We start from the raw sequence: 26,233 nt of genomic DNA, 5'->3' as shown, positions 1-26,233 counted from the left end.
ACTTTACAGCCGGACCCGGCAACGGGACACGTTGTCGCAGGGGCGGGGCCTGGGTGCCCGGTCACGCCCCCAAGGGCGGACGCGCCCTCTCATTGGCTCGCTCGCCGCTACCGCCCTCCCGCTCGCGCCTAACGCGGCGGGGGCTGTCACGTGACCCGGCGGGGGGGCAGCGCGGGAGGAGGGAAGGAGGATCTCGGTGTCCGGCGGGTCCCGGGGATGCGGTGGCGGCTGCTGTGGCTGCTCAGCGCCGCTGCCGGCTGCTGCTGCTGGGGCCCCGCCGCCGGCAAGACGCTGCGGGGCGGCTTCGCCAGCGCCGCCGCCCGCCGGGAGCCGTGGCGGCCCGTGGCGCGCTTCCAGTTCCACGGTGGGTGCCCCGACGGCAGGAGAGCGGGGAAGCGGCTGTGCCGTCCCGAGACGGGGCCGATGGGGAAGGGAGCGGCTGTGCCGTCCCGAGACGGGGCCGATGGGGCAGGGAGCGGCTGGGGCGCGGGGGAACCGCTGGCGGCCGGAGGGGCCGGGAGGTGGGGAACCAGGTCAACCCCGCAGCTCTCCGTCTTTCCCTACTTTTCTCCCTCGCTACCTCCTTCCCTCTTTTCCTCCAATCTACTCCGATCCGCTGTCCGGGCAGCGCCGGAGCGGGGCCGGGGATCCCGGCCAGCAGCAGGACGCGGCCGGAGCGCGGCGGGCGGCCCCAGGCGCTGGATGCAGGAGTTGGCAGCAGCCCCGGCCTGTGGGTCACGGAGGGGAGCGGGGCTATGCCTCCCTTCGTGTCCCGAAGCCTGGTGCGGAGACGCCTGGCCGAGTGTCCGGCAGAGAGAGGCTCTGTTCTCACTGCGGCACGCGTCGCTCCTTCCCTCTTGGAACTCCACCAAATGGCAGCGGTGCTTCACGTCGCTGTGCCCCATCGCTGTGTGGTCTTGGTGACACCGCGCATTAGGATGTAAAATTCTCACCTGGTTATTCCCAATGGCTTTTTTTTCTCGTGTTACTAACTCCTTGTTAGTATTGATTTCTGACTATTAGTCAGTAATTACTTAGTAATAATTCCTGACCACTATCCTGCTGAAAGAGAGTTCTAGCAGTGGTCCACTGTGCTTGCTAAAGAAGTTTTACTTTGCAGAAAGACACGTGTGTAACCATGACAAGTGCCGTGTACAGCAAGGCTGTGCTGGTCAGCGTGCTTTTCCTTTATGCTCAGCAGTCCCATTGAGCTTCAGGGCAGAACAATTCTGTGGAGTGTTTCAAAATCTAACGGGATGCAGGAAAACGTGACATAAGCAAAATAGAGTTGGAGCGTGACCTTCCAGCACGGAATGGGAAATGATAGATAGGGTGGAGCTAGCTTATGAAGTGACTTGAAAGCAGTTAATTATCACTGTCCTAGAAGATAATTGTAGAAGTGTTCTAAATAGATCTGAAGGGAAAAAGTGCACTGTTTAAATCTGAGAAAAGACTGTTAAGATTCAAGGTCAGTGGTGTAGGTGTTCAGATATAATTCTATAAATTGATGTTGCATATTTGCATAGAAATACTCCTCTTTCTGCATGAATACCAACAACTATTTTGGGTCTTAGTGAAGCTTTTTTTAGAGGCTTCTGTTAGTATTTCAAAATCTTAGCTAGACTGTAGTTCATACAACACTTTACAGATCCCAGGAGATCACCTTATTTGAGGGTTTTTGCAGGACCTGTCTTGCAACTGGTTCTGATCAGGCAAACCTTCCTTATCTGAAGGTGGTAGTACTCTATTGATTCACATCTATCTGGTGCCTCCATTAGGGGTGAAAAAAAGGTTGCTCTGACAGATATAAAACCACTCAAGGCTTGCTTGAATTTGTATGGAATTCGTGCTCTTGGGGTACCAATTGATTTTTCTTGTACACTAAATTCTACCTTTTAATTTAGGATACTCTTTGGTTAAAGAAGTCTATGGCAATATATGAAAGAAATTATGAAGACAAGTTTGAGGATGTGGAGTTACTCAGACAAGATAAATTTTGTCAAATGAGCTAGTTCTAAAATGACTAAAATATTTCTGTGTGTCAAGATGCAGACTGTAGTGTCAGAAGAAGGGGGAATGGTTTCAGACTGAAAGAGAGTAGGTTTAGATTAGCTATTAGGAAAAAAATTTACTGTGAGGGAGGTGAGGCACTGGAATGGGTTGCCTGGAGATGTTGTGGACGTCCCATCCCTGGAAGTGCCTAAGGACAGGCTGGATGGGGCTTTGAGCTATCTGGCCTAGTGGAAAGTGTCCCTGTCCATGGTAGGGGTTTTGGAAACCAGGTGATCTTTCAGGTCGCATCCGTCCAGGCCATTCTGCCATTCTATGATTCTACAGGTAGACTGACACATTAGAGCACACTTGTGAAGTTTGATTTTCTTTGCATCAGTTTGACATGTGTTATCTATACTTAAGTATTTTAGCTCTAATCCATCCATAACATCAAAGTCCATTCACATAAGTTCTTCTAGTTTTAGACTTAAGAGCTACCCTGTGATGCTCATAGTCATGCCACAAAGGTCATAAAGTACTAGACTTTGAACTAGTTATTGAGACTATTGAGGCACTGTCTTTAACTTAAAAAAAATAAAATTCGGGATGGGAGGGAGGAAGGGAAAGATTGTTATCTGGAAGTCTGTTTTAAAAAAGAGAGGGGTAGGAAGGCTGTTTGTAGCAGAGAGGGTTAATGACACTTGGGCTGCAGTGAAGGTTTGTTTAAGTACCATCACAGAGAATTGTGCATGCACTGGTTTCTTAATGAGATATATAGAAATTGTTTCTGAAAGACCATAAATACTTTTATTAGGAAGTAGTAGTAAAAATTTAAGAGTAATGTGAAGCTGTAGTGCAGCTACTTATAAAAAAATCTGTGCCGCGCTTTTTGCTTGTAACTGACATCAAAACAGAGTAGTTGATTTTATTTTTTAAATATCAAGGTGACCATGCTCTTCTGTGTGTCAGAATCAAGAATATAGCAGTAGCTGTGGCAAAAGCAGCTAGACTTCACCTCTTTCAAGCACAGGAATGGCAGAAGCTGGAGGACAGTATCCAAGATCACAGCTGTACAGAGAAGTTCTCTAAAGCTCAGCTGACAAGTGAGTTACTGCTTTTTTTCTCCTTACAGAGTTACTGGCGTATTTAGAACTCTGTTAAGTTATCTGTGTATTTAGAATATTCATTTTAGTGAATTTGGGCTTTGCATCAGCTAGGACTTTGGCCTTCTGCAATTAAAAACCACTACAAGGAAATAAAATTTCTTTCTTTGTATCACTTCAGAAGACTTTGCAAGTTATGTGCGCTGGAAAATGAAATCCATGACAAACAGTGGCTTTAGTGGAAACAGACAAACTTTATGACCAGTTCTAGTTCATGCTTTCACATGTTCACAACTCAGAAAGGGTACATGCTTGGCTGAAGTTTTGATTTAGTCATTCAGTACAGAGATTTTTTTTTTTTAACTCCACTCAGATCTCAAATTTTCTGTAACATAGATTATCTTGGGTATATGAGAGAATTTACAAAGAGTACCATTGTACTATGAAACTGAAGAAGTAAAGAATCTGTTTGGGACAGTCAAATGTACAGTTTGAATTGTGACTTTCATTGCAGTGAAATGAAAAAAAAAATTAGAGGCAAACTGATGGAACCTGCTGCAGTTACCTCTAAACTTCTGAAGCAAATGCTTGTAAGGTGAGAGTGTGTAGCCCAAGTACAAAGTAAAAGGGTGATTTTGTACTGCAAACCTTCTATTTCACCACCTCATAATAAGTCTTTCTTTTCTGCAATAATTAATCTGTGTCATGCTGCCTTACTTTATAACTTGCCCCTATTATAACTTAATGCTGTTTCACCCTTTACTTTTGTAATTTGATACTCTTCATCGAATCTCACATTCAAGTGTTTTTAACATCTGAGCTGAGAGTTATACCAGTATAGAATATGTAGGTTGTCTTTTTGTCTCTTGTTTTCAAAGGAACATTTCTCACTTGTCAGGAGGCTCCTGTTCTCCGGTTCCATGGAAATGGCATTTTTCAAAGCGGAAAAAAACAAAAATAAAATTATATTTTCATGAGAGCACAAATCTGTCATGCTTTGATGTACAAAACAAGTTGGAAAAATTTTAATACAATATCAAAGATGAGCTAATCAGGATAAAGCTTAACTTGAGTACCCATCTAAATGTGAAAGAACAGTAAAACACAGAAGCATTGAGTTATGTAACTAGAAGACAGACTGAAATAATTTTTGCACCATTTGTTGATCGTAATGGTACTTAAAGCATAAATTTTCCTTTAAGAAATTAAATAAGTATTAGAAGCTTCATTCATATCTATTTTAAATGACTACAGCTTCTCTTTTAAATACATTTTCTTTGTGCAGTCAAAATCCCTAGAGTAACACATTGATCTCCTGTAACATTTGTCATAATGGAATCTTACACAGATGTCACTTTTAGGGATGTGGTTTCCTTACACTTCATCAGAGCTGCACAAAAGTGCTGCTGGAATAACTAGCAGTTGGTCTGTCGTCCCTGACTGTCCCAGCAGTGTACTCACTGTTTTCTGCTCTGTTTAGGAGTTGCATCTCTTTGCTGATCTTGGGCAAAATCGATTACTTTTCTGCCTGTGAGTCAGTTTACAGATTTGACAGGAAACTGATTAAACACATTCTGTGTGATCCTTACTCTTGGTGCAAATAACGCAGTGTCAGAACTCAGTTGAGTGTGGGCATGGGGAGTAAAGCTGCTCCTGTCAAGTCACTATTTGCCTTTCATTTGGGCTCAGCACCATATGAAATACTGGTTTGCGTGTCGTCCGAGTCTGTACCTCATGACAATTGCTGCAAAGACACATATAGTACAATTTCTTGTGGATTCTGATATTGTTCAGTTCATACCTTAAGAGAACAGAAAATAACTTCTTGTAGTTGAAACAAGTTTATTTGAATTACATAGAAGTTTTTCACAGGTAGGCTTCAAGTTAGAAATTAGTTATAAATTATGTCTACAAAATACTTAGGGAAAATGTGTTTGTATGTTTGCAGCTTTTTCATTTAAAAAGGCCTTCCACAAAAGAAACGTGTTTTGTGGGGTTTTTATGAAATTTTTCTTTTTCTTCATCCTTAGCCATTGTAATCTTTAACTGTTAAGGTGAATTCATCTGATATTGTTATTTCTCCTTCAGAGAGATGGTTGAGCTGATTAGCACTCAAGTTCAGAAGACAATGTAACAATGCTAACAATTCTTGCAGTTTCAGCCAAACATAGCCACAGGTTTCATTTGCATCAAGTGTTTGTTTTGAAGAGACTGTGCTTGGTTAACTGTTGTTTTTAGGCAAAAATAGTGGTAAGATAGTGAGCAGATGATACATGAGTATCTTACATAGTTGTTTTTAAATGTAATCTGATTTGAAATATGCATTTTGATTACATAATGGTTTCAGCCCTTAACTGTCAATTGAAATTCAGAATGCTACAGTTTGGGGAAGGTCCTGTGAAATAATACTGATTTGCACCTTTAAAGCATGCATGCTATTGTTTACTGAGCTCACATGCTCAGTAAACAAACATGTTCCTGTTTGGTGCTCTAAATCTCTTTGAAAACAGAGTGAAATAAATTTCACAAAGGTATTTTTCATGCTGCAGAAGTACCTGGTGGGTAGTACAGAATAGCTAATCATCTCAATACTGAACTAAAGGATGGAAATGTGCTAAGCAGAGGAAACACAGTTTGCACTTTCTGGCTTCTGGAAGAAAGGAGCCCTCCCAGCAGAGCTAAGAGCTGAGAGGTGGGATGCAGTGTCCTCACCAACCCTTGCCTGCACCTGTTTGAAAACAAAAGATGAAGTTGGACGTCTGGTCTCTGGTGTTTCGGATAGCTTTCAAAACTAAGTCTGTTTTCTGCTGTGTACAGTTTATAACCTGTTTATGATGCTGTGGATTTAAGTTTTATCGTCATGCAAAGATGTGTTTTCTAAAACCAAACTAATCAAGTATTTACTCCTATTTTTGTTTTTTCTTTTGTTTTGTTTTGTTTTCTTCTAAAGTGACTGTGAACCACACAGAGCAAAATCTGACAGTGTCCCAGATTCCTTATCCGGAAACATGGTATGTGTTTTATGTAGACAAGTTTACCTGCGAGGAGAATTATTCTGAATCCGAGGATATTCAGTTTGAAATGGTCTTACTAAACCCAGATGCAGAAGGGAATCCATTAGATCACTTTAGCGCAGGGGAATCTGGTAAGATTTTTTTCCTTAAAATTAGATTTGTAAGTTAAGGATCTGATTACTCACATCAGTGCTTACTGTGCTTGGAAAAGTATGGGGAATGGATAGCAGAGCCTCTTATATTTCATATTCTGTTTTCGTACAAAGAGTAAACTTGAGTTCATTTCCTGTCATCACAGAAAAATCCTTTCCTTTGCCTAGACGGACTTTCCAAAACTTGCCTAACTAGAAGTGTAGATGCCCAAGGAAAGTCAGTGTTAAAATCTTTGCTGATAGGTATTTTGAACATGTTGAAATTGTAATCTTCCACTTGAATGTGGACTTAATACCTGATTTTAATTAATTAGTGAAATTCCTTAGCTGTGTGAAACTTGATTCTGTGCAACACGCGTACATGCACAATAAAACATTTTGCCAGTACAATTTCAGTTCAATGCTTAGATCTTTATAAGTGCCTTAGTCACAGGCTGTAGATTAGGTTTGTCAGGCTGGATTTTGTCATAATTAGGAAATGTAATTTTAAGTCTTTAAACATCCAAAGAAAAATATCAAGACATTTTAAGAAACGCCTACATAAAATTGTATGCTTTGGACAATCCAGCCTAATGTGTTCTTTGTTGCAATGAGTAGCATCACTGCTCTGGGAGGCCTCATCAGCATGTCACTCACCTGGGTCTGTTGTGAGGGAAGGGGCCTGTAGGCTTAGTCTGCCTTCCTACAAAGAGTGAACCTACATACCCAGGGTGAGCCTAATTGCTGTGCCCAGAATCAAATGCCCTGCTGTCACTCTTGGTCTCAAAAGGATGTAGAGGGAACAAAGGCAGCTCACTTTTTGAAAGGAAGGAAATACTCACTGGAACATTTAGCAGAATCTGCAAGAAAGTAACACGTTAATAATCTGGATTTCAAGGTTCATGATCAGACTTAATCTCTCTCTTTAACTTTATGCTACAAATTGTCAGCTTTTATTTGGTGAATTTGGTCTTCAAAAGTGAATTCTAGGTTAATGTACTTACTGTCAAAGAGGAGTAATAGCTAAAGGAGTAATTGCTAAATCAAGGGGCAAAGCAGCTACAAGGCATCATATGGCCCACTGCAGAGGTGTAGAGACCTCCTAGAGGCATCTTGGTTCTGTATTGATTTTGTAGGAAGACTGAGTGCTTGGAAGCAGAACTCTGAACAGCTGACATGCTGGGTAAGGAGGTGTGTAAATGTGCTGGATGCATGTACTTAGATCTAACAAGTAGGAAGCGAGGTGAGCTGTACATGCCATGTCTTCCAGAGTTGCAGAGGAACACCTCTGTTGATTCAGAATTAAAACCTGCATTATTGCCATGAATCCTGAAGTTACATGCACTGGTCTGCTTTCAAAGAGCTGAGGAGAATTTCGTCTCTCTCTCATTCTCTCTCCTTTTTAATTTGATGTTTTAATGCATCTTTGGGAAATAGTCTTTGCCATTTTTCCATAGAAACTTAGAACGAGAGGGTATCAGAGAGAAGATCCAGCTTCATTTCTTGCATCTTTTGTGCGGGCAACTAATAATTACATAGTTACAGAAGGTTTTAGTTAGGTCATCCTTCACTTGAGTTACTTTAAGGCTGTGGCCTGGCACAGGACATCTCAAACATTAAATTAATAATAAGGAGAGCATAGGAAAGAACTTGAGGCTGTCACCTTGTGATTAAAATGTTTGCCTTGAGAGATGAGGAGGCCTGACTTCTGATCCCTGGCAAGTAATGTTATTTTGTATGGTAGGGGTCTTCTACATAAGGTACGGTGTCAGTGGAATCTAGGATTTCTAAAGGCAGCTGAACAGGTAGACAGTGTTTTAAAGAGCTTTGAAGTTAGGTATTTCAAATAATGTTTTATTTTGTCTGTCAACTAGGTTCCTTGAAAGTCAGGAAACTTAGAGAAAACAGGTTGAAAATTACACTTTTCTGTATTTTTTATAGTTGGTTTTTAGTGCAGCTTTCTCCTAAACCCTTTTGGTCTCAAATCAATAATCTACACTCTGTCTGTGGTTGGAAGGAACTTTCTGTCATAAATTTGCTTAGTGTTTGTTAAAAGCTAGTTGATTTTCCTAAAGAGTTTTCTAAGGGATCTCACTCATTGTGGTGAGAAATAACTCTATCAAAGTCCTTGCTAACTTCAGTGGCTATCTTTTGAAGCAGAAAGAAAGAAGAAAGATTTGATCTGAACCACATATTTTTGTCATTCATAAATCATGCTTTTGTATCAGTGTACAAGACAAGCAGAGTGGCATAGAATTTTTTAAGACTCTTTATTACCTTACACTCTTTTTTCTCCCATTTTGCTGTGTGTATGTCCAAAATGCTTAATTTCAGTTGTAGAAGATAATGCTAGCTACTATTCAGAACTCATCCAGTTCTAATGTTTTTCAGCTCAGCTATTGAAATGTGTATACTTGCTCTTCCCAGTCTCTGGGTGGAGCTGGCTGGAAGCTTTTTAACAGAGTTATTTTGCTGCTGGAGAAAAAGCATTTTTTAGAATCTGATTCTGTGGGCACCAGTAGATTTCAAGGAAGGTTGGAGAAAGAAAACGTAAAGTTTTCTGTGAAAAATGTTTGTTTACTCGTTTTTGCTTATATCTCACTGGCTTTGACCCTTTGGGAGCTCCTGATGGGTTGCAAAGCTTATGGACAAGAGAAAAGATTTCCATGATCGAGGTCTTAAGGGGAGCTTAACTTAAAAGACTACTTACTGCCAGACTGAAAATTAGAGGACTTCTGTTTTATAAATAAGCTAAAAAAACTTTGGGATTTTTTTTAAGACAAGTGCAAAAACCCACATGCTAAGAACTAATTACCGTTTTCTGTGCTACTTTTCTTTATCTGTAAGTTTCCGGACTTGATCAACTGTGCTTCTTGAGCTGCTTTATGCAGAGGGAGAGTGACACCCAGTGGTTAAAAAGATTAAATAGAAGTCTGTTCTGGGTTTCTCTCACCTCAGATTGTGCCTTTACAAAATGAAACAAAGAAACAAAGGGAGCTAAAATTAGTCCTTTAATAAATATATTTCTGACTGATCAAACGGGCTACAATTATTTTGTGTATATCAAGGAACTGTGTGCCACTTTACACTAGTTTGGTAATTGCTGCAAACCTCTGCTCAGAAAAGGTATTGTCGAATAAAAAATTATTTTGTCAGATCAAATAATAATTGGTTCTCTGATAAAGTTCATCGATTTTCTTGGATAAAATTTACTAGAATTTAGACATTTTGTCTGTACTACCATTTTTGGGTAACAGTTGCTAGGTATTGCCCAATGATTATATTAAAAAACCCCGCTGTTTTGTTTTAGTTATTTGCTGCTAGTAGCAATGTTTCTTCATAAAAACCAAGCTGTGTTTCTTTTTTTTCCACAGGATTACATGAATTCTTTTTCCTGCTTGTCCTAGCATACTTCTTAAGTGCTTGCATATATGCACAATCCCTATGGCAAACAATTAGGAAGCGTGGACCTATGCATGGTGTATTAAAGGTGTTGACAATTGCATTACTGTTGCAGGCTGGTTCAGCTTTTGCCAACTACCTGCATTTCTCAAGGTACCTTTGCTCCTTTTTTGCTTTCAGTCTTTAGATTTGAAGAACAATGTGTTGTAAAGATCAGTACATGATTTTGCCTGGGATGGATTGCAGCAAAACATAGGACTGACCTTTGAATTGCATCATTGCCTAAATGTACTTCTAAGAGAGAAGACCCATTTAAGACACACCTACTTAAAAATACAATCTTTTTATTTTTTCAGTTATTCTAGAGATGGGATAGGCGCTCCTTTTATGGGAAGTCTGGCAGAATGTGAGTATGCTTGTGTCCTGTTTCTTACATATTCCTACCCGTGAATCTGTATAATACATTAGCAAATGCTGTTGCTGAACTGTACTATGATCTTGGATCACATAATTGGATTTCTAATATAAAATACTATAAATTGCTCCTCCAGAAAAAAAAGGGTTTAGATGTTTACAGTAACTCTATTTGAAGTTATACAACTGTGATATTGTTTAGGATTTTTCAAAGGATTTTTTGTCTCAAGATTCCTTGCTACAGACACTTAGACATGCCTGTCACCTGAGTAAATCTTTCAATACATTGAAGAGTTTTGTGGAGTTGGATCTAGAAAGCCAAGCTTTTTAGGAAACTTAATCATGTTTTATAGGGTTTGTCATTTCACTAACAAATTTAACAATTTTTAAATGAAAACATATTTTACAGAACATATTTTATGATTAGTGTGATACAAAAAGTGCTTATGTGAAGGTTCGATGCTAACAAAACATTTTTCTCCACTCTGTATAGATATTCTGAGTTCTCTCTGGAACTAAATTCCTATTGCATCCCTTTCCAAAGTGCGCTAACTTAATCATGTTCCATTCTTCAGGGTTAAGCATTGTTGTTGGGTAGTTTGGGGGGTTTTTTCTGCATTTCACATTTGAAGGATTGGGGGTTCTTTCCAAGCAAATTCCTTTTGACTGGTTTGAAGCACCCCAAGAAAGTAGTACTTTGGTAGTGCTGGGGAGTAACAGCCTATATAGAGAAGTATTTCCCTTTTAGAGCTCGTTTAGAAGGCTGCAGTTGGAATTATCAGCCTCTTGATGGCACCTGGCACCACAATAATTGCCTTTTCCTTGTTTTAACAATTTGAGCTGGCAGCTCCTTGCAACCTCTCCAGCAGCTGTATTATTAAATGCTCCTTCTCGTCTCATGAAAGTAAATGAAATGGAGAATATAGAGGTAGTCATAACTCCTCCCCAGTGTTAACTATCCAGCCAGAACTTCAGAGAGAATAGCTGCATGTTAGATTTTTTTTTGTGTATGTGTTGTAGTCAAAAGCCCACTTTTATTTAGATAAAACAAAAGTTATAATTAATATTATTTTTGAATCAATTCAGGTAAGAAAGTTTTCCTTTCTTACTGTCTCTGAAGTTGGTGGTTTCCAAAACAGTAAAAGAGCAGAAGTAGTAGAAATGTGGAAAGCTTCAGTGGCAATTCCAGTTCTGAAGAAGGGCTCATGGCAAGTAATATAGTTTGAAGGTGGAAGGTGATACCATTTTTCCTATATGGTAACAGAAATCTGAGTTAAAATTAAATGTTAAAATTTTTATTAATCGCAGTGTGTCCAGAATATCTTTCTAAAAACCTATTCGGGTACTATCTCCAGCAATTACTCTTTTCCTGATATGATTTAGTCTTTACCACGTATAAAGACCTGATCCTCAGTCTAATTAACCACCTAAGCTAATTACATAAATTACACAAGTAATGTTGGCACTCAGAAACATTGCAAGTGGTGGTGTTCTAACTTTTGGTAAGAATGAAATGTGAAAAGTCAAAGACTAATATCTGTTGAATAGTCAAAAAAGATGAATTGTGATGAAATCAGACAATTATGCTATCAGCTCGGTAACGTGACTTTAACGCTGCCCCTGAATACTGTGGGATTATTGTAACCTTTAAAATTTTTCTCACCCTTGTTCCTTTTTAGCAAGGTGTATGGGATGTCAAAGGTGAAAGCTGGCTGTGGATTTTTGTCTTACACAAATTTATCTGGGAATCCACTTGAATTGTTACCACACTGAAGCAGAGCAGTATCTATATCCAAGAGATGATTGAGAGATGAGGTCTGGCTATACCTTATAGGGCAGGTTATCTTAAGGAGTGACAGAAAATAAAATGCTCCCTAGAACACACAGATTTATTAGTCATTTTTCTAGTTTGGATTTGTGACACTGGTTTGGTATGCCTTTGGTTGATGTAACAATTCTTTTTCTAGTGAGTACTGTCTCTCCAGAGGTAGCATTGGAAAATAATTCCATGATCTTTTTTTTTTTTTCCAAAATCAGTGCTGGTTCATTTTATTAAAGAATGATCAAGTTTGTATTTACTAAAAGCTCTTGACAGATCTTAAACAGTAAAGGTGTCTTAACACATTAAGAAGCATTTAAGCATATAAACTCTGAGAATACCAAGCATATCCCAGGAATTACATTTTGAAGTCTCTTGTATCCCTGTTTTGCTAGTATTGCTGAGTATCAGGGAAATATGGTAGATGATCTTCTTTTGACACAGTTCCCTTGTATCCATATTAATTTCTGTATAATGGCAACATTTTCTGTGCCAGTATTTTTAGTAGATGTGGTATTTATTTTTTCTAATACACTCCGGTTGTATAAAAGTAGAGCTTAATTTTTTTTGTGACAGAAATATTATTCTTGTACCTGATAGTGTAAATGAAAATTACAAATAAAGAACAAATTTAATAGAACTAAAATACTAATGAAGTGAAAAAGAAGGCATTGCTGTGAGTAGTGCCCAATCTCTAGTTTCTGAACCAAATTTACAATTTATATAGTGTAAGAATCAATTTTTTTTATATCTCTGCTAAGCCAGTACAATGAGTCAGATCCCAGCACCAACTTTAAAATTGTTCATTAAGTCAAAAACTTACCAGTCTAAAGCTAACAATCACCCAGAAAGAAATTGTCAGGTTTTTCTACTGTTAGTAGTGCTGCAGCAAGGCTACAAATAAAGACTTTAATATATTCTAGCTTAAAGTTTTCTTTATTCTGATGCAGCTTCAAACACAAGTTTGAGACACTGATTAAGAATGTAACTTTATGGAGTATGTGTTAATTGCTCCCTAACAGAGGTAAAAATGGATATAACAAAATGAGGCAAAGTTACCTTGCATTTAATGAAATGAAATACAGACAAGTTGTTGATCTAAATGAAGATCGTGTTACGGTTATTCATTGTATTTTCCCCTTTAAGTATCTCAGAGTAGAATTTGTCCTAAATATTTGTGCTTTCTTCTGGAAGCTACTACATCCTTAAGACAAAGTGCAATTAATTTAAAGTACAATGTAACTGTCTGATTTTTGAACAAAAGTTCTTCAGAGCAAAGAAAGGAGTTCATTTAATTATGCTTCATATTTGCACTAAGATTAACATCCATATGATTTTAGTTCTTTAGCATTTATAAGTCTGTTTATGCAGATGCACTCCTGAGCCCAGACTACTCTGACACAAGAGTGGGATTTAGAAAGATGTGGCACTGTGCCTGTGTTCTTGCAGAATTGCAGCATTACTGGGGGAAAGCTGGTGGTGATCTGTTTGGTCACTGAAAACTCCACAAAATAGCCACATTTTGTGGCAAAGCAACCTCAGCTGATCTAACTCATCAAAATTAAAAGGTGATACAGAGGCATAAGCATCCATTCGTAGTTTGTGGGTATACAGAACATTTCTCTTTGCTATAGGAAAAAAAAACCGAAACTTTTTTTGTTGTAATTTTATTCATTTTTTCCTTTGTTTTCAATAGTGTGTGACATAGTCTCACAGATACAAATGCTGTATTTATTATTGAGTCTGTGTATGGGTTGGACAATAGGCAGAATGAAGAAATCTCATGGCAGACCTCTTCAGTGGGATTCCAGTCCAACATCTACTGGCATTGCTGTAGTAGTTGTTGTTACACAGGTTTGTATTTCATATTCATTCTTACACTGAAGTGTATGGTTGCTATTAAGTATGACAGAACTGTGAACCAAATAATTTCAATATTTTAATTTTATGAGGGAGGGAGTATCAAGACTGGAAAAAAGCCCACAGCATAATGTGCACCCAGTATGTCTAATAGGTAACACCACCTTCTCTTTACTTCAACAATTTAAGGTGTAGCTCCACAGTATGTTTTTGTCTAGCAATAAAACCACGTAAGAAGTTCCCACAGTTTTCCAAACTCCTGGTTGTGCCAATTGTTTGTAGCATTATACTGTGAACCAGATTAGTGGAACAATCTAGACTGAAAAAAATTGTAAAAAAATATTTTTTATTCATTTTGTTGATCTGATTTGTAATGTGGTCCTATAAATAGTTGTTATCAGTACAACTGAGGCGTTGTGAACTACATTATGCAGGTTGACAACCAGAAGCATGGGAGGGAAGACAAGAAAAGCTGCTGTGACAAATTCTTTGTCATGAAAAAAAGGAAATCATCACTGCCCTCCTTTTGGAAGCACTCAAATAGAATGTCTAATGGTCCTTTCAATCAATATAAGGGAATTCTTGAAAGGTTCATGTGCAGGATTGGTCTTGCAAATATACAAATGGTCTGACACATAATTTCATTCAAATATTTTCCATTAGTATAAATTAGAAAGTTAAGTAAACCAGTAACTTAAAAGTAAATTGTAATGGAAATCATTCAGCCCTGGTGGTGCCTTTTGTAAACAAATTTTTTTAAATCACATCATAAAGACAAGAGAATCTGAAAACCATTGAGAAAGAGAAGAGCAGGGAGAAACTGGAGACAGTAATGAGGAAGAGATTATACTGAAGATTTTTGTGTCATTTGGGTAGTATCTGTAATTAGTGCTGCTTCTAAACTAAATAAGTGGACTTGTAGAACATTAAGAGTAGCTGGGAGCTGACATTTCTTGCTAATTAAGGATATAAACCAAAGGTTGTTAAGGTCAATGGGACTGTTGAGATTTAAAGATGGGTGTCAAAGTAAGGTGGAATGAGTCTATCTAGCACCAGAAGTTTTACATGCTGGTGGTAAAGAAGACTTCTAAAGTATTTAATTTCATTCATGCCTCTGCGCTTGTGCATATGTATGGGTGTGTTAGTACTCTGCCACTTGAGACTGGAAAGTTTTTTGTTGTTGTTTCCTTTTCCTATACATAGAAAAGGCACTCAGTATAATCAGCTTGGTTTTATTTTGGTTGTTACTTATGGTAAAAGTGGGGCAGGCATCATACATATCTGCTGCTTCCCCCAAGACTGGTCCATTACACATCTTTTGGCTCTTGGAGCAGCACTGGAGCATAAGCACAATGTTGTCCATCTTACTTCTCACCAGTAAGGCACAGCTCTACCACATCTCCTCCTGGTACCATTGGGAATGTCAGGTTCAGCAGGAATCTTGTAGGAACAGAAAATTGATATTGGAATATATCATTGCCTGGGTGGTTTTGCACCCCCATATCAGTGTCTGCTGTATCCAGCAAAAGTTCCCTCACACCAAGAGTATCCCTGCCCTTCTGGAGAGGATATTTTCCACCTCATGGTTCAGTACGAAATACACCTTCTGCCGGATTTGTTCTCCTGAATAGAGAGTGCAGGTGTTGAGCTCAGGGGAGCAGGATTTAGACTGTATCACCTCTATTGAAGGTGGTGAGTTCAAGAGTTCATCTGTGGATTAGTCAGTTGTTCACTGGTCTGTCTAGATTGACATGGGTGTTTGACCTGCTGTAATCAATCAATGGGCACTTTTAATGGCTAAAAACCTAGAATAACCTTCTTCCTGTTCTGATCTTTCCCAGAGTTTCTTATGGGAGAGCCATCTTCCTCCTGTGCCAGAGATTGGATAGACTTGATGTGGATAATCAGAGATGTTCTGAGGACTTGCTGTAGGGGCTGCTGGAAACCATGTGCGTTACCCTAATGCAGCAGATAGCAATTGCACCGTGTTAGTTTTATTGACATTCTCCTGTACCTGTCCTCATCTCATTTTCAGGGAAGTAAAGAAAGTGGACAGCCTGAGAAAACATGTTACTCTTAAATGCAGTTTTGACTGGCAAACTGTCTTAGCCTGTTTGCCTACTACTAGTTCAGATTACTCAGCAAATTTTTAGTGGTTTTTCTCCTCTTTGTACTGATCCTATGGATTTTTTGTTTTTGCACAAGCACTAGCAATTTCTTGGGCTATGTTTATGGGTTACCTTCAGTGTAGGGTGGACAGATCCTTCTAGTCAGCCAATGTCTTGTAGTCTTCACAGCTGCAGAGAGGTAACATCTCAAAAGAGGGACAAGTCTGCCATTTAACATCTCCCTTGCCTTAACTTGTTCTTTATTTCAGCCACAGAACAAAAGATTCCCAGGCTGCTGTGCATTCATTAGAAATTCCACTTTCTGCTGCTGAGGCACAAACCTTGTGCAGAACTTTATTCATGGCAGGCCCTTCCCATCACATAGACCTGACCAGTTTCAGCTTTCAGGGCTGACCAGACTGGAGGCAGTGATTCTGGAAAGATAGCTGATTGCTCTGAACCTGATCAAAATGACATAGAATCTTACTGCGTTAGACATCGTCCTACACATGGGTTCTTAGGTGTGCTCAGAATGAGCTCTACCTCTGGCCTTAGATCTAAACCCTTTTTTGCTGTACTGGCATTGTGTGACATCAGATACCTGAGAACTAGACATGGTTAGAAGCAGCTTGTTTGCCTTGCTGCTACTTCTAATTTCTGTTTTGCTTCCCCCTTCCCCTTGCCTCTCAGGGGTGATCTGTCCCATGAGAACCTGTCTTTGCTGGAGATTGATATGTTATCTTCGCTTGTCATAAATTCAGTGTAGGCATAGTGAAGGGAAGGAGGAGTTCTACCATAATTGTTTCCTCATGACATAAAGGAAGAGTGTCTGGTTCTTCTTCATATGGATGTGGAGGTTCAGCTTGTATATCTGGAACATCAGGATGATATCCATGGCCATCATTCCTCTAGTGTTTGAAGAGGAAGGCCAGTACTGGACAGTGGTTGGTGTCCACTGTGAGCCAGCATAGGTCAGGTTTATGTACAGGTAAAGTCAGGAATTTTGAACAGTGTATTATGTAAACAAGGAGATGGTCATTCTGTTTCACCTTATGAAGAAGCAGTTGGACATAGCTAGTGTGAGTCACGTCTTTAGCTACCTCTCTCATCAAGTTCTTTTGTCGGCAAACTAAGCACAGTTGTTCTTCTGGATAACAATTAGAATTGTCCCCCCCAATTTCTTCTCAGAGCTCAAACATAGTTCTGCTCACTGCCAACAAAAGATGTCTCTGATGTCTACTTCAGCAGGTTGATGTCTGGTGTTTTTCAGTTTGTTCCTGATGTTGCAGCTAAGTGAGCTGATACTTGCCTTTCTGTGGTCAAGGTAAGGGACTTCAGAGTTCCTTGACCTTGATTTCTCAACCAAATTTTAATTTTTTTTTTTTTATTTCACAAGTGAAGGGATTTAAACTTCACCATCGTGCTTGTCTATGAAAGCTCTTCTTCATTGAGAACAGATTGCCTAATCCATTTTTACCTAGAAACACTCAATCTCACAGATTTCTCTTTTATTGGATCCTGCTGTTCCCAGATGAGTGAGAATAGCCCCAGCTCACAGTAAGGGCAATGATACCTTCACCTTGTCCGTGTTAACACTGTGTTGCCCCGACAGTTCCATCTCTGCCTCTAACACCTCTGCCTTCTGCTTATTTTGGAATAATCTAATGAACCTGAAGGAAACTGGACTTCTTGTGATCTCACATTCCTGTCACCACAGCCTTTGATCAACTGATGTTGTGTTGTTTACACTCTTTAAAGGGCTAGTCCAGGACATACTCTGCTGTCAGACACTATTATCCTATGTGGATTTGGGCTTTGTTCTCATGATTCCTTTACTCCAGCTCTTTGTCATCTTCTCATGAAAGTGGCTTCCTTTGCTGTTACTCTTGGTGTAGACTAAGGAAAATTTAGGCCTTCATGAGCTCTGGTTTTTAAGGTAAGGTAGATCCCAGGGATATTTTCTTCTTAGAGCAGTATCACACTTCTATCTCCATCAGCCTATATGGCTTCGCCCCAGAAGCTTGCTTGAGTCAGGAAGATTCTATATATAGGTTCAGGGGTCTTTCATTTTCTCAAGCAGAATATGTACAGTCCAGGTAAGTTAAATACTTTTGCTGTTCCCAAATGTAAATATCAAAAAGGAAAATGCTCACAAGACTGCAGTGATTCTGTAACTGGTAGAACCCTTGTTTGTTGTCTGAGCATGTTCTAACTGGACTGAAATAACTTCTGTGATAGGAATTCATCAATTTCATGCCAAAACTAGTGCTGTAGACACAATGTTACCAAGCACTGTGCTGTATCTCAGGGATTCAGGAGCAGTTTAGTCTTAGTCCTTGACAGAATTCTCAGTCAAGTAATTTGATCATTTGAAGATGTTTGCTTGAAATTACTCAGTTTCCGAGCATTATGGTGAGAGCATTTAAAGCCTGTTGGTCAGATTGTTTGCTAGTAATCCGTGATGTTGAAGACGCGCATACTTTACATCTGTCCCTCTCCCATCCTTCCATTTTCCATCCACGTAGTTCAGGAGTGACTGAAATGACAGCAGCTGTGAAATGACAGGGCTGTGTCCCCCCTAGGTAAGGGAGCGGGAAAGTACAAGAGTACTCTCTGAGGATACTCTAAGCAAAAATTATTTGAATACTCGACTGATGACACTCAAGGACACCCATCTTTGGAAGGCACAGGTGGATTACACATTTTTAAGAAGTTAATATTAGTAACCTTTTTGTCTTTATGTAGTGAGAAAGCCTTTGAATGTGTTCAGAAAGGAATCTGACTAATTTATATTTCTAAATTGAGCCATACAATGTCTGCTTCTGAAGGCCTTCAGAGCTACTTCACTCATAAATCAAATTTGCCTACCTTTCTTCAGAAAACCTGCTTTATTATGCACCTGAAGCCTCAGTGCAAGTTAGATATGTGCACTAGGTGGACTGGATTCCAGTGTATATTCAAGTTCTGAAATGCCATTCAGCTGCTACATGATGCTCAGAGAGTCTAAACTTTATGTGTATTCTAATTTATAATGTTAGCATTCCCAAAGTCTTGAAAAGGTGTTCTTCAGCAAGACACATTTTTTATGCAACTGGTTGGCGCCTGCCTTCTTCACAACTAAGATTCAGAAACTAGGCACTTGTTAGTCTATTTTTCCTTGGAGAATATCAATATTGTTTCTCACAGTGTTCCTACGAAATTGGATTCTGCAGCAGACAGATACGACACTGGGAGTTAAGGAGGGGCTTCCTATCTTATATGTAGTTGTCTGTTGGCTAGAGTGTTTGGCCAGATGTTGGAATGGCATTTGGAACCTGTGACACTCCCTTTCCTAGACCCTAGGAGGTTGCTGAGCCAGGTGCTTGCAGAGTCAGGCTCGCTCACAGTTTCTGACCTAGCTGCTGTTGAATTCTTTTCTCCACAATGGCACAGCTTCAATAGAAGGGGTGGAGAGTGGCCCACCCAAGAACACCCTATAGCCTGGCAGTTGCAGCACTCTCCAAGGAGGTGGGAGATGTGAATTGGATATCCTGTAGGCAAAGAAGGGAATTGTGGGAGATCCAAGTTCAACCTGGGTGAATGCTTGAGCCTTAAGGCTATTGTATAAAAGGGGCAGCAGCACCACCCTCTTACTTCCCCATCTTTGAAAAGAAAAGTGAATCTTGTTAGGATTTTGAAAGAAAAGGCGTAGTCGCCTGCCTTTGAAACAAGCTTTACAGGTTGTGGATCACAAGTGAAAGGAGACACCTCCCTGTAGCTCTGTGAAAGCGTTTCAGTGGTCTTCCTGCAGAGTAGGACAAGTGTTCAGGTGATTATTTTAGATTTTTTTCTAAGGTGCTACATGTCCTCTACCCAAATTAGAGGAAACTAACTTGTCAAGGTTTCTAAAAGTTACAGAATCCAAGAAGTGAGACTATGTTCACGCCAGTTGCAATTGGAGTAATAGGTCACACCAGAAAGCAGTTCAGACTAGAGTTTGTTGGGATTTTTTGCTTAGCGTGGCAGTGGCTGACAAGTGGAGCATTACCAGATAACTTAATCTGTGATGGGAAGGTTGAGATTTAGTGTAACCTGGTTTACTGTAAGTATACTTTGCTGTTGTTCTTTTTCAGAGCTTTTTGTTAATTTGGGAGCAGTTTGAAGATACAAATCACCACAGCTACCATTCGCACCATGGCTTGGCGAGCGGGCTGCTCATTGGCCTCAGAGTCTGCCTAGCTCTGTCACTGGCTGCTGGGCTCTACCAGATTATCACGGTGGAGAGAAGCACGCTGAAAAGGGAGTTCTATACCACCTTTGCCAAAGTATGGGTTACATCAAGCAAACTGATCCCTTCTTCTGTAAATATAATTGTGGCATGCAGTTGACTGAAGCACTAAACTCTTTTCTTGCGTAACAAAGTTAAAGTGTCTGAGTTGATTACATTGCACCCTGCCATCATACTCTGAGTAGTCATTTTAATTTGACAAGGAGTATAGAGCTTTTTAAAACAGAAATCCCACCTTTCATTGTGTGGTTTTCGTTATGTTGATTGAAAATTAAACAATGGGTTCATAAAATAGACAGAAATGTAAATGTAGTTCCTGTAACTGTCATCTCTTTCTTCTAAGCTGGCATGTAGTCATTTTACAACTTACACTCATCTTCTTTTTTAGGCCTGCATTCTCTGGTTTTTGTGCCACCCATGTCTTGCAACCATTGCTGTAATATTCAGAGAATATCAAAGAGAAAAGGTATGTACAGGCAAGATAAAAGAGATGAAATTTGAATAGTAGTTGTTCTTCATGTTTAATGTTTGTTAGCAAACTCATGCTCTTAGGCTGTTAATCTTATGACCCCAAAGCAACTTGAAAAGTCTTAGTCACACAGCTCTCATTGATGCTAACGTGAGTCATATTTTACAAAGGCATACAGGGCTCGAATCATCTAAGGGTAATCATTTCTAGGTTAAGGGAGGGAGAGGGAGAGATTGTTAAGTCAAAGGAAAATGTGGAGGGGGTGTTTTGTTTTATTGTTTGCTTGTTTGCTTTTAATTAAAAACACCTTGGGGATTCTTTTAACAAAGGGAGTAGAAAGATAAATCAGTGGATTTTTTTTGTTGTTTGCTTTTTAGTCTTCATCCTTTAAAAGCTTTATGTGGCTAAATAGGTCAGAGAACCTGTAGCTGAACTGTGTTCTTTAGATCAAGAAGTCTGTCCAAATATGTTGTTTGGTTTGTAAGCTCCAAACAGTTAAAAACAAAGGTGGACTACTGAGTTTCTTGGTTGCTTAAACATACTGGGAACTGGAGAACTCCATGCATAGAGCCTGCCATGTTCAGATGGAGTGCACCACTATTCTCAGGTGCATTCTTAGGGTTTGCTGCTTTTCTTTATGCTTGTAACCGTCTGTGCATTTGTATGCAAATATATTCATAAATTGAGCTTTTATTTGTGTAGAGGATATGTAAGGGAAAGAAAAAGGTTTTATTAAATAGATATAATCAATTAAATACTGTATTTGATTTACAGAAAAAAAAAAGGAAATCTAGGCAGAAAAAGATTTATTTCTCCAGAGTTACTAATGAAGAGATTTTTTGTTTTGCTTGATGAAAACATCCCTAGTGCAGGAGGACAGTCTCTAGAGGTGGGATCAGTAAAGTGGTATTTTTGCAGTATTTTGAGCTTACTGAAGGAAGACTACAATTGCTCTACTCTTGCATTTGAACAAGTTTAACCATTATGTGCAGCTGCAGTTCCTACACTATGATAATTCAGCTGTTTGCTTCTTCAAATACACTTCAATACAATAAAGAAATGCATGATCAATAAATACCATATTTATTTAAGAAAAACATGTATTTTAAAAGACTGCGTGTACATAAACTGAAGAGTTGTGCTTTCTCAGAAACAATTGTTACACCTTTAGGCATTTGATAAATACAGCCATACACAGCTTTTACAGATTAAGAGTCTTGAACTGAAAGAGGTCTGACTAAGTGAGATTGATAAATCACTATTCTCAGCTCCATGACTGTTCTAGTGCAAAGTGTTTCTGAGCTTGCTTTTTTTTTTTTTTTTACCCCCACTCTGTTTGTTGTAAGAATAGAATATCTAAACATCACCTCTGCTTGTGAAACTGCATGGGTGGTGAATTGCAAGTCTGAAATTCCCCAGAACAGAGACTGCCAGAAGGGTTATGTGACTTGCCCAGGGCTATCTACTGATTTAAAAACACCCAGGTGTGAGAGTCTGATTCCTGGACTTAAGATGCATGTTCAAATCTTTTGTAACTGCAGCAGTATTAAAAGGTTTAAAGTTAAACCTCAAGCACTCATGCTAATAGAAATTTATTGTGGCTTGTCTGGTGAGAGGTTTTTTTTGACTTACTATTTCTTTTTCTCTCTTTTCTTGTCTCTAGATTATTACCATAGGTGTTATCCTCTGTCAGTGCATCTCCATGGTTATCCTCTACAGACTTTTTCTATCTCATAGTCTATATTGGGAAGTATCTTCACTGTCATCAGTGACATTGCCACTAACAGTATCCTCTGGACATAAAAATCGACATCACTTCTGAAATGTTTAGGAAGAATACATTATGTAATAAATGTGCAATAATGACTTAAATATACAGGTATTTTTGTCACAAGTGTATGATACATTGGTTTCACTGGAAAACTGAGTGATGATATCAGAGCACTTCACAGACGTTTGGTCCGACAAGATTCCTAGATTAATGTGTTAAAAGTATTGTGGAGTATATTAATCCATAATTTGAATAGTTTTATAGGTATTGTTTAACAAGTGGTGCTGAGCTGTATCACAGAAGAGTACAATGAATCTTTTCTCTCCCATTCACAGACACCAAAAATGCCCTTACTTTGTGTCAATACTAGGTTTGAAGGTCTTATAAAATGCAGTTCTTAAAACATCTACATGCTCAAACAAGTTTAAAGTAGGCCAGTTGTGAAATTGGTGTGATGCATAACGATGATACAAGGGCTTTTTTATTTTCATGCTTTAGAGAAAATGCATTTTATGTATCAGTATAAAAGATGGGGAAAGAAAGGAGGGAGAATAGTCTAGAAGACATATGTGAAATGTTCACAACTGACTGCAAGAAACGTTCCTTCATCATAGGTGTAAAATAAAAGCCTTTTTTGCATCTAATGTTCATACTGGTTAAAATTCTAATGGGAATGTAAATAGGGTTAATATCTGTCTTTTTAAAAAAAAAAAAGTAAATGTAACCAAAAATTTCCAGTAATCAAGGTCTAAACTGTTTTTGAGGCTTAGAATACATACCAACATAAAGGTAATTAAAACAGCAGCCTTGCATCTTTTAAAAGAGGAAAAAAAAAAGGCAAAGAAAATGGAATGGGTGATGTGGTACTAGAATTTTAATCCTGATATAATTCATTTCTGTTACATTGAGGATTCAATCATAATTAAGCCATATACACAGATTAAATTAACAGAAGCATTTCAAATAAATGTTGGTTTCAGTCATCAACTACCCATGAATTCCTGCCCAAGGATACTTAATCAGGATTAAATTTTCTATGAATAATTGAAAAACAAAATACTCACTGGATTTGTTATAATCCATGTTGGCACTGGGTTCTAAGTAGTTGCCATCTTCCATCCATTGTAATAAAGCTATTCTATTTTGTGATGCCCTAGCATTCAGAAAGCCAGTGTAAATATATACTTTATTGAAGTGCCTATTTATAGAGTATGATTAAATCATGCTGACTTTTTTTTTTCTTTCATAATAAGAACATACCTATTGCCATTGTGAGTGAAATTTTTCTTTTTGGATTTAGCTTTGTTTAGACTTCATAGGTGTGTGTTTCTGAACAAAATGGATTTTATTTTCTGGTAAATCAGTGTTTGCTTCTTCTTAACAGTGTGTATTTGATTATGTCTCTGTGAAAATGTGAAGACACTGGTTCTAGTTTTAAAATAGCCCTAACTTTTCCATTTATGTTTCCCTCAGTTGTGAGCATAGTTGAAACATAAGTCTGTTCCATTTTAGTTTAGAGGCAAAACTAGACATTTGCCTTTGACTAAGGCAAAATGGCAACATGACAAAGTTGCTCATTAAATCATCTCCTTTCTTATTGTTTGTAATTCAGATCAAGAATGGCAGGTTGAGGCTGGAAAAGATGAGATATTATGATTTCACACAATCTTCAGAATGATTAAAAGATTAATTATTACATTCCTCTGATAACCACACAAAAATATTATTGGTTAAAACTTCAGTCTTTATTTCCCTGCTTATCTCTGTACTTTTCATCTTCTCAAGAAAAAAGCATCCTGTTTTTGATAAGTCTCCAATAGTGTAGTAAGAGTTCTATCTGTCCTCATGTATAAGACTTCAAATTCACACATAAAATAGAATTTTCTGATAGACACAAGTACTACTTTACAGTTTATGATCCATCGTGATAAAAGTTTTAATCTATGCAAAAAAACCTCTACGTGACTTTCAGAAGAGGTGCTGCATTTGTTTTATTCTCCAGAAGTACTGTCTTACTTCCTGTAGTTCTGCCTTGACTTGGTCAGTATTACGATACCATTTACCTTATTTTCACTTTTTATAAATATACCCCACAACAAGCTGTAGTTCATTAGTGTCAGCATGAAACATGAGGTGGTGTCTTCTACATCTTTCCCACGTTGCCCTCTAAGTCAACAGGTAACATTAGCTTCTTAGTTTGGCGCTGGATCCAGTTACTTGAAAATAAATTTTAATTTTGCTATTAATGTAACTATAGCAATTAAGTTTCACTTTCTCAGGGTAAGTGGTACAAAGGGTCTCTTAGCAGGTGCCCAGGTCTCTTAGCACTGTAGCAGTACGTCACTATGACTGCAGTAATATTCAGTTATTGGTGCAGGATAGCTTGGAGTGGAGAGGGAGTCTTCAAGTATGACTAATGGACAGAGCTTCATACTTAACCTGTACTGTGTGTTGAAACTTACTCCCTCTGGATCATGCCTGAGGAGTGGTTCAAGTATGTAAAAGTCTCTCTCTTCTTTCTAATTTAGTGAGAACAGCTGATAAGACCTTGCTTTTTTCATGCTTATCCACACTGTTACCCATTCTATCAATTTGATTTCATAACTTCATCTTGAAAAAATAGCTTCCAGCCTTCTTCCAGTTGTCTTCAATCCATGCATCCCAACTTGAAAACTATACTTCTAAAATGTGCTTTCTGTCACCAAAAAAAAGAAAAAAATTTAGCTTGCTCTCACAAACTGGGGCTTTTGCACACATCAGCAGAACTAGTGCTGCGCCCTACATCAGGTGTGCATTAGGTGACAGCAGTGTACAGAAGCACTCCTCCAGTGCCCCCGTAGCCCCAGTGTGTACAGGGTGCAGGTTTGTGCCTGCAGAGAGCTGCCACGCACCTGGGGAATTTTTGGGGACAGCTTCAGCAGTTCCAGGCTCCCTGACACCTCACTGCTGCAAGAAGCCGAAGCAGGGTTCCCCTGAAGGCAGTACTGTCGAGGTCAGAGGATGACATCTCATCTGAGAGTTTCTGTGCATCATGCAGTTCTGTTTTAAATAAAGTTGGGGTTACCGTGTCTGCTCATTCTATTGCCTCTGTGTTTTAGTTCTCACAAAGTACGAGTGTATTGACAAGACTGCAAACTGAAGTTGGTTGTGCTCTGACAAAATCTATGTGAGAAAGGGCATCACCTGGCCAGCCATCACCTTTTCTGCTGGCACAGATTCCAGTTTACATCAGTTATGGTTTGTAGGTTGGGAGGGAGGATCTCAGTTCAGTAGACAAAAGGATGGGATCACCAACTTGGTCTGCAAGACCCTCCCTGCCCCCCCACAAGCTGTCAGAAAGGATCCTGCATTGCTCCTGACCAACAATGTGGAGTCTGGAGCATTTCTGGGGCTCATCACAAGTCGTCTCAGCTATTCATTCCCCTTACATGTAGACTGTGTTTATTGTATATTTACTTAAAGTGCTTCAGGTAGGAAAATGAATATTTACAATTAAATATGTTAATGGAGGTGGAAAGGCCTGATTGGAAAAATACCAAGTTTCTAATACATATTACAATACTAAGACCTCCCACACAAGACAAACATTTATAGCCAGATCTAAATGAATATTCCTTTCTGGTTCCTATGCCAGTGGAAAGCTGTGGAAGTATCAAAATCTTTCTGTTTGCATCTCAATCCTCTACAGAACTGGAAGAACGCTTTATTTGATTTGGCTTTAGTTTATTCTGTGCCATGTTCTGCCTCTAATTGATAGAATAAGTGTTTATGGGGCTGGCCAATGCTGATGTTAGGCTGTACCTTTTAACTCTTTGTTTGACTATGCAGTGTACAAAAAGCAGGTTCTCCTTGTAATGTCAAACATTAAAAGAGAAAGTATTAA

General features: G+C 39.0%; 1 protein-coding gene across 1 annotated transcript; it reads left to right on the top strand.

Annotated features, from left to right (window-relative positions):
- Positions 1 to 17: 17 nt before the first annotated feature.
- Positions 18 to 26,233, top strand: GPR180 (G protein-coupled receptor 180). Its single transcript, XM_042043786.1, has 9 exons — positions 18 to 364; positions 2,937 to 3,095; positions 6,046 to 6,240; positions 9,615 to 9,795; positions 9,999 to 10,048; positions 13,572 to 13,729; positions 19,956 to 20,147; positions 20,499 to 20,576; positions 22,243 to 26,233. Exons 1-9 carry the CDS (start codon positions 217 to 219, stop codon positions 22,399 to 22,401), a joined length of 1,320 nt encoding a protein of 439 aa, XP_041899720.1. The 5' UTR covers positions 18 to 216; the 3' UTR covers positions 22,402 to 26,233.

The sequence above is a fragment of the Corvus kubaryi genome, unplaced genomic scaffold, assembly GCF_017639235.1.
Source record: "Corvus kubaryi isolate FWS band 111438036 unplaced genomic scaffold, C.kubaryi_AGA036_p1.0 133, whole genome shotgun sequence".
NCBI lineage: Eukaryota > Metazoa > Chordata > Aves > Passeriformes > Corvidae > Corvus > Corvus kubaryi.
This window is presented reverse-complemented; position numbering and strand designations above follow the sequence as displayed.

Coding starts and splice junctions, on each gene's coding strand:
- GPR180 (XM_042043786.1), top strand. CDS start 217: ATGCGGTGGCGGCTGCTGTGGCTGCTCAGCGCCGCTGCCGGCTGCTGC. Junction 3,096..6,045: donor CTCTAAAGCTCAGCTGACAA/GTGAGTTACTGC, acceptor TTTCTTCTAAAG/TGACTGTGAACCACACAGAG. Junction 6,241..9,614: donor CTTTAGCGCAGGGGAATCTG/GTAAGATTTTTT, acceptor TTTTTTCCACAG/GATTACATGAATTCTTTTTC.